Below are 15,631 nucleotides of genomic sequence, written 5' to 3'. Positions count from 1 at the left end.
AATAAATTAAAAGAAAACAAACTGGGACAAAGATAAAAATACAATTTTCATGGAGCACAGACTATAAAACAAAAAACTGACTGAAGCATTTCTATAATTCTTTAAAATTAAAATTAATTCTATACAAAAAGAGAATGCAATTTGCCTGCCTCTATTCTTTGTCCTGCTTATGTAAGTTTGGTGAAGTTTATCCAAAATATACTATTGCTTCTTATAATAGTGTACCTGTATATTGCCAACTAAATAAAATCCCAAAGTTATTACTTATAATGAAGAAATTTTACCTGGAGCAGTTTATACAGTCTACAATCCCACCAAAGGATTTATCATTGTTTTCAAAGAAATATTGAGTTTGCTCAGTGATACAGCTTGTTTTAGGCAGGGCAGCACCGAAATCATCATCTTCCATATCAGCTGATATAAAATAAATAAATAAATGAATAAACAAACAAATTACATTTTTAAGTCACAGACATAATGGGGAGACCCTAATATGTCCCCTGGCCTAGATTCTTGTCTTTTACCTCACTCAAAGATGACTCTTTAACATCCTTTTGACTTACCTGCTTCAAGGAATCGTGGAAAAGTCAAGCTCAAAAACAGCTGCTGTAAGATAGACCTGAACACAGAAAGACAAATATATTTATGTTCAAAGGCACTTTTTCTTTTTTTTTTTATTTTAATGGATACTTAAAAACTACTCAAATATAAGTTATTAACAATATTTTTTCATGCCGTTTTCAGTTATCAAAGCTGTGTTTCTTTAAACCTTCCAGTGTGACTCTGATTTTCTTTTCCCACATTTTCACAGGTCTTTCACACTAATCTTTTATTCTACTTTTCAGATTTGCTGTAATGTGTGCCCACAAGTCACATAATGGAAACATTATCATTACCTGCCCCCCTTTTATACATCTGTTGGAGGTGAAAGAGGCATGTTGGTCTTTCCCTACAACTTAAACCAACTGGAACTCCTTTATAACACACCCAGGGAACACGCTCCTGTATTAGATACTTTACACTCATTAAGGTTCATTAAATGTCTGAGAAGGAGATCAACAGCGGAATACTATATTTTGAAAAAGCATTACTGTAACAGTTGACTTTTAAAATCATCTCTGTTCTCGCTCATGAGCCATGGACTACATTTTCTTCCTATATATGCTGCCAAAATACTTAAGCTTAAAGAGCTCCTTTTAATTTTTTTTTCTTCACTTTTGATGGCATTTTTTCCAGTTTTATTTACTTAAAATAGGTAGCAGCTTGTCACACACACAGACCCTTTCTCCTCCACCAGCCTGTCAAAACAGGAAGTGCAACAGGTATATTCTCTGACTCCCTGCTTCTCCTTAACCTAAGCTGTATCTTCCAGCTGTCAAGTTTTAGGCTTGCTTCTACCCACAAATATGACCCAATCTCATCTCATTCTGTTCTAATACTTGTTCTGCAGAGAGAAGGGACTGCGTAACTTCTTTTAACCTGAAAGTTTTTTTCTCCTTTTCTAGTGAGATTCCTGTGTAAAGAAGCTGAATATGCTCATCACCTTCCCCATGGAGGCATTCCCTGAAGGAGTTCTGGATTCACATCCACGACTCTGTGCTTTGAATCATCAGAGGGACAGCAGAGAGCAGTTACGGCTCAGAAGAGACCTGATTCTATTCAATGGTGATGCAATTTGCTGACAGAAAATAGTAATCCTTTGTAATGGCTTACCTCAGAATTTACAGGGAACTGAACAAAAAAGGCAGCCTGGGAAAACTCCAAAATCTCCTGACTTAAAGGAGCATGAAGGAGAAAGGACATGCACTCTCTTAAGCAAATGCTGATGTATGCCATATAAATTTTGAAAATGATAGCTCACACCTTTATTCCACATTTTTTGCCTGAAACACTATAGCTTTCTTTAATAACCTGGTTTCTCTTATTTCCCTGTACTTGCTTTTGCTAGGTGCCTCACTGAATCCATTTTTTGGTCATCTCTTTTCACTTTGCTTGCTTAATGGCCTTCTCTGCCTGCTTCTGACCTATATTCCATTAAAAACATGGCCATAGTAAAGTACTTTAATGTTGTGCTTTCAAGTTAAACATCACACAAAATAAACCTCAGGTCTAAATTGAGACCAGATCACTGAGTCTGATTTGAACACTGATAAACTGAAGTTTCTCTGTGTAAAAGAACTCAAGTTTCTCTTCTGGATTATTGCCCACCTCCAATTTTTGAATCTTGCTGTTGTCCAAGAAAACCAAGATTGTTTCTCTTCCTGTTCACTAAATGTAACCAACAATAAAAAACAACATACTGTCTTCATAGTGCTTCTGTGAGAAAATTACTATGGGGTTTTTCAGCAGCTACATATTTTAGTAAAGGAGGTAATTTATTGCAGTTTGGTAATTATTATTAAGAAAAAAAAAATAACAAATCTTTAGAAAATGACCAGTCTCCAAGGGTGCAATTCACACCACAGCAAAAGCACCACATCAATGCCAATTACTTATCCCCATAAGGAAGGTGCTGAGGGAAGTAGCTGATATGAGTGTCAATCAACATGGCTCTGAAAAAGGTAAAATACACCACCTGAGCACTGTGTCAGCTCTGCAGTCCTCAGCACAGAAAAACATGGGCCTGTAAGTGACTGCAGAAGGCCACAAAAATGATCAGAGGACTGGAGTACTTTTGCTATAAGGAAAGGCTGAGAGAGCTGGGGTTCAGTCTGAATAACAGAAGGCTCTCAGGAGAGCTTATTGTGGCCTTTCAGTATTTAAGGGGGCTTTTAAGAGATGAAGACAAACTATAGCAGGACCTGTTCCAGTAGGATGAGGGGCGATGGTTTTAAATTAAAAGAAGATGAAAGATTCAGACTAGAGACAAGGAAGGTATTTTTTACAATGAGGATGGTGACACACTGGCACAGGTTGCATATAGAGGTGGAGATGTCTCATCCCTGGCAACATTCAAGGTCAGGTGGGATGGGGCTCTGAGCAACCTGATCTGGTTGAAGATGGGCCTGCTCATTGCATGGAAAGTTGGACTGGATAACCATTAAAGACCCTTTCCAACACAAATGATTCTATGATTCATGTGTTTTGTAAAATGATTCACTGAAAAGCAAACACTGATATTCTTAGGACTTCTTACTAGAACAAGGCAAGGATGATATTCTGAAATAGAAAACCAAGTGATCAATAATTCAAAATGTGATAATTTAGACTTCCCAATTGCCCATCATACCTAGACCATTAATCCAAACCCTGTTGCCTGATGCTGATTTTGGAGTGAGAACAATCACAAAACCTGTCAAGAGCAGTTTTTAGTTGAACTGTTGACAAAACAGTCATGTTTGAGAAATAGCTAAGAATTTTCATTATGAGAAACTGCAGAAATGAAAGGTCCAGAGAACTGTTATGGAGGAAAAAAATCCAAGTCAAATAAAGTTTCAGCCCACTGAATAATTAGAGTTTGGATAGAGATTTCCTACACACTCATACTTACCAGGCTGCTGCTGAAGCCCACCATCCAAGCTGCAAAATATCTGTTATCGTAGGCTGGGGAAAATAAAAAACCAAGAGGTTATGTTATTTGTATAAACACGTGCACGCTTTCAGTGGATTGTCAGCCACTGCACATGGGACTACTGACCACATAAGCAGAACGAAGTCCAGCTCCTTGCTTTGGTTCTTCTTCTGGATCACAGACCGACTGATAGTCGTAAGACTTGTTAAAGGCATACAGGGACATGTTAATCAGGTTTCGCATCAGGCCAGGATCAATTTCACCAAAGAATCTTCCAATCTGATAGGGGGCAATACAGAGAGATAAGGTAAAACACTTCTAATTATTTTTCTCATAACAAAGTGCACAGATCTAAATTTCCCATTTAGACAGTAACTGTTAAATGTAGCACCAATAAGACCCTGCCTGGGGAAGAGCAAGAAGAATATGAGAAAGAAGGTGCGTGGATAATATACTTTTGGCCTCACCCTCTTAAGTCCATTGGCAGCCTACCAACCTAATGGCAAAGCACAAAAAATGAAACTTGGTAGCAAGTTTGGCATCTTCATCTATAAAAAAAACTGTAAAAAACACTAACAAACCCCCTAGAATTTCTGATTCGGCAGTATTTTTGTGATTCAGAAATCTTTAGAGTAAGTTGAGAGTTAAATTCTTTTCTTTTATCTCTTTAAACTTCTTCCTATTGGTTTTCATGTTCTCTTCTTAAAGAATATACATACCTGTTGTGTATATTCATCTCGATTGGACATCAAAAGAAATCCACCATCATCAAGGATAACACAGTCCACATGCTATTGTAAGAAAGTGAAATATGTTTACAGGAAAGATTTGTCAATAGAACACTGTAAGAAGCTACTTTTTTTTTTTTTTTCCAAGACATCAGAGTATCTTCAAATCACAAACCAATAGCCAAGGGCCAATTTTAAGTTATAATAATTAGCATTATCAGTATAATAAAAGTTTGAACAGATCAAAGGCTTATTTGTGGCTTAATTTCATAAAAGTTGTTTTGCAAATTCTTATTTGCTCAATACTTTGTTAGTTCCAAGAGTGCTATATCCTTATTAAATCTGATTATAACTGGAATTCAGTTCATAGTAAGGGGCTACAACTTCTCATGTGCTTCAGCCATATTTAAAGTACTTTTCCATTTGCAGCTATCAATGGTAAAAATCTTAAGGGCAGGCTCCCAGCTTGCTAGGTGTGATTATTTTCACTCGTCAAGGACTGTATTGGGATTATTCCAGGTGTCAGGTGCAGGAATGGGAAACCCACTGATTCCATATGCTTTGCACTTTGTAAAAGATTCTTGCAGCCAGAGATTGGAGAGATAGCAGTGAGGTCAAACAGATAACTCCCCACAGTACACTTTCTGCTGTAATTCTTGCATTTAATGATCTTCACATTCCTCAAAAGAACTCAGAAGACCTGAGCACAGAAAAGCTTTTAAGCACATGGCAGAACCTGATATGGTGACAGTCCCTGGATCTGGGCTCTTCTGAGTGCCAGCAGAGCTATGGGGTCCCCTGACCCTGAATGTGCTGGGAACCAATGGCTGTGGAAAGGCACATTATGGGCTTTGTTCTCTGAGTTACTCTTTTTTTTAAATTTATTTTATTTTATTTTTTTTTTAGAATTTTTAAAAATTATTTTTAAATTACTTTTTTTTTATTTTACTTTTATTTTTTCCCCCTCAGGATTTGTCTCTTGTTTTGCAAATTACTGTTATATTTTTATCACATTTTTCTTGAAATCATTCTCTATTGCTTTTCCTGTATATTTTTGTTTACACTTGTTCTTATAACTCCATCACCATAACCACTTCACCTAATTTTATGCCCTCTTTCCCCCCTTCCCCTCCTAACCTTCATCTTTCTCAAGACACAAACAAATAAGTTCTGTTTTCTGTGGAATTACTACTCAAATAATAATGAGAGAATCTGTCTTAGATCTAGAGAACAGTGAATTTCAATACTCTGGCAGATATTTATAAACTGAACAATTTCTTACCATGCTATTTCTTTCACAGCCACAGATTTCACTGTTGCACTAAAAAAAACCCAGAAATATGGTAAACTTCATAAAAATGTTACAAAATAAACTGATTTTGAAGTTATATTAATCATTCAAGACAAGAAAAAATGATTCTACTTTCAGTATCTGTATATAAACTTCAATTTTGAGTGTGTGTCATTTATCAGAAATATCTCTCTTAGCAACCTGTATTCTGTAATTATCAATAGCACAATCTTGACAGCCCTTCTCAAAGAATCTGATACCCTTTAACAGTATGCTCAATATACATAAATAGTTTGGAGTACTTGTCAGGATGTCAGTGATGTGAACATAAAGTAAACCAGAAAGAATAGGAGCATTCCCATGTGTTTGGAGTTTGGAAAGAAAGCCTTCAAAAGTATCTTCTTTGACCAAGAAAAGCTTCAAAGCATGGGAACCTTGTGTGGTAAAGAAAGTCCATCAATCCAGCTGGCTTTTATGGCTTTGATTCCTAACAGGTTTTTTCATGTTCTTGCAGTATGTGTACACATACACACACAGCTGTGTCCTTGTATTATGTCCTCAGCAAAACAACTACCAGGTGATGCAGGAGTCACCAGGATTCTTTCTGAAATATTCATTCTACTTTCCATCTTTCAGTGCATTTTTGTCCTTAACTGTTCTGACACTTAGACAATGCATTTGCCTCCCCACTGAACTGCAGCTCCACTACCCAAACCAGCCAGACTCTCTTATTGATTCCCTGAACATACAACCAACCAAGCAACATTGCCTCACCCAGTAAGAAGCTTATGTTCTTTAAGTTTCTTCATTTTGTGCCCTTCCTTCCACAATTCACTACCAATTCCATATTTTCTTTTCATTTAACCTTTCCTCCTTCCCATTTACACCTCAGATGTATTACACATTTAGATGTATGGAATGAAATGGTTAAGCACATATTTCATTAAGTTCTGCTAAAATACTGTGATGTCGGTTGCAATACAAATCCTCACTGTTCACTGCTTACCCATCCTGGATATTAAATAAAAAAAAAGATTAACCAATTGCTTTACAGTTTTATTCACTGCTACTGCATAGTCTTAATACTAGCTAGAATATGTCATTTTTCTTTGTCTCTATCCTTGTCTTATAATTATGAAAGCAAGACATGCACAAAATACGGCCTATTTCAACATAGATTTATTTTGTGCATTTGGATGATTTAAATACCACAACTACTTGGCAACTATGCATCAGTGTGACTCTGGCACAAAGAGACAGTAAACCTATTTGCATCTGAAGCTTTGAGAAATGCAAATAAAGTTCAAAAAAGACTTGGTCAATTGCTTACCAGGCTCTTGATTGTGGTTTTTGTGAAATTTTCCATCCAGCTGGTTGCATCAATTTTTATTCCAACAACTAACAAGAAATACATGAAAGTTTTTTTAGTTAAATGAGGGGAAAAAAAAAAGGTAACTGTATAATTCTAAAAAAGGGGGAGAAATTATAAAGACATCTAAATCACTGAACTGGAGAAGGATAAAATACGATTTTTGTTCAGTTTTCCGATCATCAACATCGTTCATGAGACTAATAAATTAAAAACTCTTACTCAAATGCAAACAGATTTCCACTAGCAAGATTAAAACTGTCTCAGAGAAAATAATGTTATTATAGAGTGAAGTTCCTTTGAAATCTCAATTAAATTTCTAATTCACTGTTGAGCAACAACCAAATAAATAAAGTATTTCGAGCTTCAGTACCACTCTATCTTACCTGCTGGCTTCAGAAGTTTCCCATCAACTTGTATTTCCACAGCCTTGCTTACCATAATACCTGATTCATAGCTATTGGCACCACTTTCTGACAGTATAGAAGAGAAAAAAAAAAAACCAAACAAAACCAAAAAAAATAAAACAAAACAAAATAGAAAAAGAAGTTAGGGTGACATGAGGGCCTCTTCCTCTGAAACTTAAATCTTATTATTCAAATACCAGAATGATTTTAAAAAATCCTTGTCCAAAAGCACTGACTCAGGTACAGTACACATTTCTCTCCTGTGATAGCTTAGATCACTAACATTGGCATGACTAAGAAATATTTGTGCTTACTTTTCTTTTTTTTGTTCTTTTTTAATGCTTCATAAAGTTACTATAGCCTTTTCTTCTGCAAACAGAGCCATGAATACTTGTACACACGTGAGCAACTCTGTTAAAACCAGGATCAGAACCAAAGATTTTATCCTGAGGTCTGTGTATTTTTCAATGCAGGACATACTGACACCACTCACTAATGTACAATTTCTGCTCTGACAGACTTGAAACTGTTTTCAACACTGCTTAATATGAAAAGGCAAGATAAAAGTAGATTCCCTGGAGCTGTTTGAGGAGCAGCAAAGGCTTTGGGGAATTTTATTAATTAACATCTTTACATTTTACTGAGAAAAAGAAATAATTATGAAATAACAGTAGTGAAGGATCCCATATGTTTAAGACAGGAGTAAGAGTTTTGTGGTAGCATCTGTTTTTTGACAAACTTGAGAAGGTTAATATTGCTCACATCAATAAGGAGCACTTGCTATTGTGCTTTTATAGGTTTTAAATGTCACAATATCTCAGACCAACTGGTTTTGGTGAATAAGTAAATAGAATTCAAAAGCAAAGTTTAAACTAAGTAGTGGTGCAGTAGTGGATGGAGTTATGGACATCGGACCCTTATGGCTGGTCCCCCAAGTCACTGCTGGGGGTGCTGAGACAGTATACAGAATTCAGCTCTTTAGGACTTCAGGTAGTGTAATTGTCTCTGAGTGCAATTTTATTTCACTTTCTGTTAAAATAATTCTGCTGAAGTATCTCTGTAAAGCAGTGTTTCAATACACTGAATGAACACCAGTACTCTGGATGTTTTCACTTAGGTTAATTCTGAGCACACAGGGCCACCAGAGTAGTTGACGAATATGACAACCTTGTTTAGTGCCTCCTGGCTTTTCCTTAATAATGGATATTATCCCAAGATTTCTGTCCTTATGAAGTGTCATGCTTGCATCTTTTGTCAGTGAGTTCATCTGATATGGGAAACTTCTACTTATATTGAACTAGCTAGCTCTGACATTTCTAAACTGTGATGACTTACTGTTGTAGTATGGAGCTGTGAAAATATAGTTGTCATTATCTAAACTCCTCTTATAGAAGCTGACTTCATAAGTTTCAGCATTTTCCAACCAATCTTCTCCTGCCCTAAATGAAAAAAAAATACAGATCAAAAAAAGTCACTTTAGAGTCTCATTAAATCTGTGCTGTGGGTTGTTTTCTTTCAGTGTTTCACAGCTGGAAAATGTGAGATTCATTCTTACAGTCCTCAGGAACTGTCAGTTTTCACTGGTTAAAAGACAGGTGTAATCATTAGAAAAACCCCAAACAAACAAACTTTGGGGAAAAAAAATTAATATTCTTGGAAAACCACTAATTTAGTCTCATCACTTTTAGATTTGTTGTGACAAATACAGCTGCAACACTACTTACAATGAAATCTAAAGGAACCTTTACAGCACATGCCATACTTTGAGGTTAATCCTAAAATATTTAATATCATTAATAATCCCAAAATAGGAAAGAAACTCACTTGGGAAGTAAAATTCATTGCCATTTTCACATTTGGGGAAACACCTAAGAAAATAGATAAATTTGCCATTTACCAGTAGATCTGTACTGGTGCCCTCACTATTCCCAGTCACTCGTGGGGGTGTGTATAGTTTATTGCATGTCCAATTTCACATTCCCTTTTTGTCCTCTGATAATGATACATTTTTCTCTCTTGAAGTCTCTGGACCTTTAGGTCTCATTTTAGTCTAAAAAATATATATACCACCTACTACTTTCCAATATTTGCAGCCTGTCAAACAACTGAATGCTTGGGAGTTATTAGGAATTAGCATGGCCCCACTGTTACTACACAGGCATAGCTTTTACTGCTACTCTACACTGATTAGAAACTTGGATTACAAGGGCCTGTCATGAAAATAATTGGACAGATTAGTTTCAAGCAATGACACAGGTAAAATCAAAGAAAAACAAGCCATTCCATTAATTTCATAGCTATCAGTACAAATTAGACCCTAGGAGACTGTAGTTTTCCATTCAATAAAGCCATTCTTTAATACTTCACCCTTTAAGGCTTCAAAATATCATATTATACTATTTTGTAATAATTCTTACCTTTTGGGGAACACTCTAGTAATTCCACCATCTGTAACAACAAATTGTGCAACAACTCCATCGCTGTAAATAAAAAAAAAGACTTAAAATGAAAACTGACTGAAATTCTCACAAATTTCTATGTCAAGGGCTGCCATTAGAGTGCATAACTGTGAATAAATACCTATTCTCTGTAACATTAACTGCATATATGTATATGCACACAGATGTATAAGATTTTGTTTTCAAACTCCGAAATGCATAAAAAAATCACAGTAAATAAAAAGAATACTTACAGCGACAATTTAGTCCAATAATTTTGGACAAGTTCAATTGTGAATCCTGCATCCAGCAAAACTCTCATGATCATGTCAGTATTACCTAAAAAGAGTTAAAATGTAAGTAATCTGTAACCATGTGAGATGGAGTTTCAGTAAAAGCCTAAATTGCAATTCTGAGTTGTCAAGATTCTCCAGCCACTAAAATTGTGGCTCTTAATAGTAGACATTCTACCTAACTTCAAATTATGTCATGTAATTAGAGTTAGACAGATGCTCTCACACTGTTGAGTTCACTTAAACATTTTCTTTGTATCATAAAAACGTGTCTTTGTGTCACAGGAATAAGGAAGGTGATAAGGGTATAGGCCACAGCTTTCCAAAGCCCCTAAAACTGCAAATTCACTTATTTTTAAAGCATGTGTTCATTAAAACACTTTTTATCTCAGCGGATGCAAGGAAACAACAATTCCTGATGAAATTCAACTACATTATAAATATATTTAGATCAATTAAGTCCCAGGCCCTCAAATAAAACAAATTTGTCATCTGAAAATGGATACAAGGAAATAAACTCATTTTGAATCAGTAGCTCAGATGGAGATGCCATGGTAAATTTCTCTGAAAAGATGCTTTGAAGTCAGTGCTTCTCAACCATCTTTGTCAGTAACACTTTAGCAGAGTTACTGAAGAATATTTCAGTGTGGGGATTTTATTCGTTATTCCTTTTGAAAAGCATTTTTAGCTGAGACAATTTCTATGGCCACTCAGTCCTTTAACACTGTTAACACTGTTTATTTATTAAGGAGACTATTTTTAAAGTAACTTAATTAATTAGAAAAAAAAAGAACAAAAAATTTGCTGCATATTCCAAACTGAAATACAGCAAAAAGTGGATAAAATTTTGGAATAAGTACTTACTAAGCACAATTGTATACTACAACATCACTAAAAGTGTCCTAAATATTAGCTTAAATATTACATACTTTTTATTTCTTATTAAATTTTATTAAATTATCGTTAATTGCTTTAAGCACTGGAGGTGAATGTTTTCATTTGCAAGACTGAGTCAAGGTATTCAAATAAAATTTCAGTCAGTCAGCAACGTGTCAATGAATAAGATTATTCTCTTAAAAGAACACCAAACACCCATACGTGCAGACAAAAATATCCTTTTGTGAGAAGATATCGCATCTAAGTGGACATTCCTTCAGTTACAGTCTAGCAGAGAGATTCTTTCTGAATTGACCAATTATCCCTGACAGCAACATGTCAAAAAGACTTCAGGAAAGTAAGACCAAAAGAAAAAGAAAAATATTATTGCAAATATTTATAAATTATTAATAATGATAAACAGATGTGTATGTACCAAACCAAATCCAAACACTGATTTTTTCTGGACAACAAGGCAATAGCACCTTACTGATGGCAATAACTCTTCATTTATTCTAAACAGAGGTTAAGGCTCAATCTCAAATCCCTTCCCAAAGCCCAGGGCTCAGCACTGCAGCAGTTACATGGATCTGTGGTCTTAAGCTAATCAAGCCGAAGTGAAATCTCTTTAACCAATATGTGAACCACCAAAATAAATTCCTTGTCTTTTATTCTGGTTATTGGGTATTTTGGTCTTGGACTACTTTATTTATTTTGGAATAAAATGACAAGAAAGCAGATTGATGATTTCATTACCAGATTTTGAGTCTGTTTGAGATTTACTTTGGCTGCCACACTCAAGCGAGAAAATATAAACAAAAAAAATATTTGGAGTGTATTAAAATGAACCAGTATTATTTGATGCTTGAGCAAGATGCTGACAGGAATTATGGAAAACACAGGATACATAATGCCCTACAAACTTTCTTAAATAATGCCAGAACTTGAAAACTAATTTTACACTCTCTACCTTGGATAGAAAATCCCAACAAACCCACAAAATTTGAGCCTGAACTCTCATCCACGAGTAGGTGTTTTCCTAAGGAAATATTTCAGTGAGGTGAGAAGTGTACTTACATGATGAACTGCTTGGAGTATTTCTGTCAATAAATTCATTGAAATTTAACAGAAATTCAGTGTTGTTTTCTGATTTTTTTACATCATTACAGTATTCTCTGAAAAACAACAGAACAACAGTTTTCTTATATTTTTTTCTTGTGCTACTAAAGCAGACAATTTAGAAGCCCAAGCAGGCTTGTACAGCTATTATGAAGTAGCTGGTATTGCTGCATCAATTGGCTGCCACGATCAGTATTTATTGATTACCACATCAATTATTCAGACATCTGCAGATAATAAAGTGCTCAAATGCCTGCCTAAGCATTTGTTAAGATTTGGAGTGCAAGAAGACTGCATGCATGAAATAGGGAATAGATTCTCTGAAAAAAAAACTGAGTAGCAGTGTAGGACATATTAAGACATTGTTGTCTGTACTATAAAAATATGCCCAGTGAATTTAAATTGCTTCTGGATTAAACTGTACTGGAAAGAACCTGGACTGCTGGTGAAACATAGACACCCCATGCCCAGCTAAGGCCAGATTTATAGAATAAGTTTCTATTCTCTAAGAAGTTTTAAATGCAATTTTATTAGGGTACAAACCTATAAACACTTTTTGTTTTGTCATATGCAAAGCAGATAAACAGTAAACCCCTGCCCCTTGCATAATGAAATAAAGCAATATATAATTGGGCAATTCATTGAATGCAAGCAAGAAAAATAGATGTCACTGGGCATTTTGGAGGCAAATATTATATGATGAATGTCATTAAACACCTTTAATTAAAATGTAGAGTGTTTAGAGTAAAGCAGGGGGCTCTCATTTTAAAATGAGCTTTTATATGAATTTAATTTTATGCACAAAAGAAGTGTGTTCAAGTATTTAATGACAAAGATATATTATAACCCTTTATTTGCCTTACTATAATCCAGAGATACCACAGGCAGAATTTACCTTACTATACCAATATTCACATTAAAGCAGAGCTACATATCAAACAGACTTTGTTCTGCAGGATAGTAGGGACTTGCTGAAAGCTGTAATTGGTGCAATTAATTCTCAATAAATTCAGTTTTTCAGAAAAAATAAATTACAGTTAAATTAGCATATATTTTAAGATAGAAGACTTCACATAAATCAATCTATTAATTGAAATTTAAAAGTACACAGGAATTTATCAGATAAAAAATAATGCAATATAATTCTCAATTATCTTAATTTTACAGCACTTCCTTTCTTTATTGTAACTACCTTTTAGAGGAGCTCAGTTTTTAGGAAGTCTTTATCATACCAGGTTTTCCTTGCAAACATAATTTTAAAAGGGAAATAAGAACTGCAGAATTTCACATTAAAAAAAAACTAATGAAGTTAATAAATTTGCAATGACTTAATAGTTTTTATGTTCAATTAATTGAAAATTAACTAATACTGAAGTAATAGAGAGCTTTGAAACCCTTTGTCTTCAAGTTGGGAAACATGTTGTGGTCAGTATTATGAAACTTATTTTAAAAATAGTTGTAAAATCTTAGAAGTCAGAACCACAAGAAATACCCAGATTTGAATACGTTTTCCATTAAAATATCAATATTAGTTTTTACATCTCTCTGACTAATATGAGCAGAAATCAGAGCCTGAAGATGCTATTTACATTCTAGCATGAAAAAAGATTGATAATTTGTTACCAAATTAGGCTTCATTGGTCAAATCTGTATTCTCCATGTGCCAAAAATCAGATCAGATGCAGAAATAACAGTTATTACTGGGAAATAAACCAACCTTGGTGCTAAAAATGTATAGCCAGTTTCATCAAAACGATCAAGCTTCAGTGATTCTGTAACTAAACAGATGAAGAGTAAACACCAAGTAAGTAAACTGGAATTTTTGCCATTGTTTCTCTTATCAAACTATTTGGCTAACTTTTGCATGCATCCATGAATTTAGAAAGAATTGTTTGACACTTTCTCCTTAATGAATTCTAGACTTCTCAGTATTTTGCAACATAGAAGAAATTACTTGATTATTATATACAATGTACAACTGAAAACAGTATGAAAATATCTAACAATTTATTTAAGGAAGAAATTTAATTATTATAGCAACATGAAAATAAATGAGATATTTTCACTAGAAGTAAACTCTGATACAAATAAATATTTGTGATGCTGAGTTGTTAGAACATGAAGAAAAATACTACTAATATTTTCTGCAATAAAGTGTAAAAATCTCAATTGTAGTAGCATCACTGTAAATCCTACCGAAAAAAATGGCTTTAATAGATGATATCACTGAACACTGATAGGACCAGACAAAGAAGGATTAGAGATTAGCAACATATTAAAATGTGCATGAAAACAGAAAAATACTTCACTTTTGTTTTTCCCTTTCTATTGCTATGGGACCCAATGATCATGAAGAGAATCCTGAGATGAGGAATACAGAGGAGAATATCCAGTAGGAATAGAAATATAAGTGAAAAATATCAACTGCAGTAAACAGAAGGAAATTGAGCAACAAGAATATACTTGCCCTTTTTGGATGTCACTATCCATCAGAAAGAGAAAGCAGGGAAACAGAAAAAAACAGGGTAAAGCACAAGGGGTCACAAACCAATATTTTATTCAAACAGCCCCTTGAATAAAAATATTGTACATAGATTCAAAGGTTCAATTTACATAGAGCTGTAGTCTGGAAAAAAAAAGACAAACATCTCTGAAGACTGAAGAATAGGTTCTTAGTTATTTCTCAGTACCTTCTATACACTGTGGCTATTTCAAGGGTCTGTTTTGCAGTTTTTATTGATACAAGTGCAAAACCAGATTATCTAATTCATCAAGAGAATCACACTCTCTGATTAAAAATTTAAAGTACTCTTTATTGGAAAAAGTTACAAAATTAATCACTGATTATTAAAAGTTGCTCTATTCTTCTTCACATGTGGAGCAATGGCAGAGGAGAGTGATGAAGTTTTCTCTAAACTAACAGTATATATGCCTCTCTGAGTTTTTTTGTGGTTTTCAAACTTCCTATTTAACTACATACTTGTTCTAAATTTATCATAACACCTGGATAAAGTTAAAAGGCTGTGATTGGTTCTATTTTGTGTACTACCTAGATTACAGTTAAGCTACACCTAACAAAAAAAAAAAAACCAAACCCAACCTTTTGAATACTGGCAAGTATACAAGTATAATTTCCAGTTATCACTTCAGAATCTGCAAATAGTTTGAAATCAGTCTAATATAAAACTACAATGCAAACATCCACTAAAACTATCTGTAAAAAGCAAAATGAAACCCAACTGCAACCCAAACCAGACAGGGCTTTCACATCGTTCTAGCAGAGATAATTTGCTAAACATTATACTGTAACTAAAATACAAAAATAAAGAGCTATACTCTTGCAGTCTATAGGACAATATTTTGTCCTATAATAAAATGAAAAAAAATAGTATCCAGACCCTTAAAATGACAGTAATAGAGGATACACAAAGCAATGATTCTATAGGCACAGAGCAAGGGGTAGGGATTGTCAGTGGAACTGACATGTTCTGCACATATTCTATTTTTATAGAATATTTCTTGCACCTTAGATGTTCCAACAGGTTAGAATCATTGCTGAAGTTTTGGGTACATCATGGTAACATCACTGAATTCCACAA

General features: G+C 34.4%; 1 protein-coding gene across 2 annotated transcripts in view; it reads right to left on the bottom strand.

Annotated features, from left to right (window-relative positions):
- Positions 1-15,631, bottom strand: part of CACNA2D1 (calcium voltage-gated channel auxiliary subunit alpha2delta 1) — a 362,809-nt gene that overhangs the window by 16,574 nt on the left and 330,604 nt on the right. For both annotated transcript variants that reach the window (XM_041405297.1, XM_041405298.1), the window contains exons 24-36: positions 13,750-13,810; positions 11,991-12,088; positions 9,999-10,083; positions 9,724-9,786; positions 8,642-8,745; positions 7,286-7,372; positions 6,861-6,928; positions 5,522-5,560; positions 4,231-4,302; positions 3,638-3,790; positions 3,491-3,543; positions 564-619; positions 285-414 (exon numbers count right to left, since the gene is read on the bottom strand). In XM_041405297.1, coding sequence (XP_041261231.1) covers positions 285-414; positions 564-619; positions 3,491-3,543; positions 3,638-3,790; positions 4,231-4,302; positions 5,522-5,560; positions 6,861-6,928; positions 7,286-7,372; positions 8,642-8,745; positions 9,724-9,786; positions 9,999-10,083; positions 11,991-12,088; positions 13,750-13,810 — 1,069 coding nt within the window. The remainder of the gene's footprint in view (positions 1-284; positions 415-563; positions 620-3,490; positions 3,544-3,637; positions 3,791-4,230; positions 4,303-5,521; positions 5,561-6,860; positions 6,929-7,285; positions 7,373-8,641; positions 8,746-9,723; positions 9,787-9,998; positions 10,084-11,990; positions 12,089-13,749; positions 13,811-15,631) is intronic.

Source organism: Onychostruthus taczanowskii, unplaced genomic scaffold (genome assembly GCF_017590055.1).
Source record: "Onychostruthus taczanowskii isolate IOZ18803 unplaced genomic scaffold, ASM1759005v1 scaffold23, whole genome shotgun sequence".
In the NCBI taxonomy this organism is placed as follows: Eukaryota; Metazoa; Chordata; class Aves; order Passeriformes; family Passeridae; genus Onychostruthus; species Onychostruthus taczanowskii.
The sequence above is the reverse complement of the archived record's forward strand: the minus strand, read 5'-3'. Positions and strand labels throughout refer to the sequence as shown.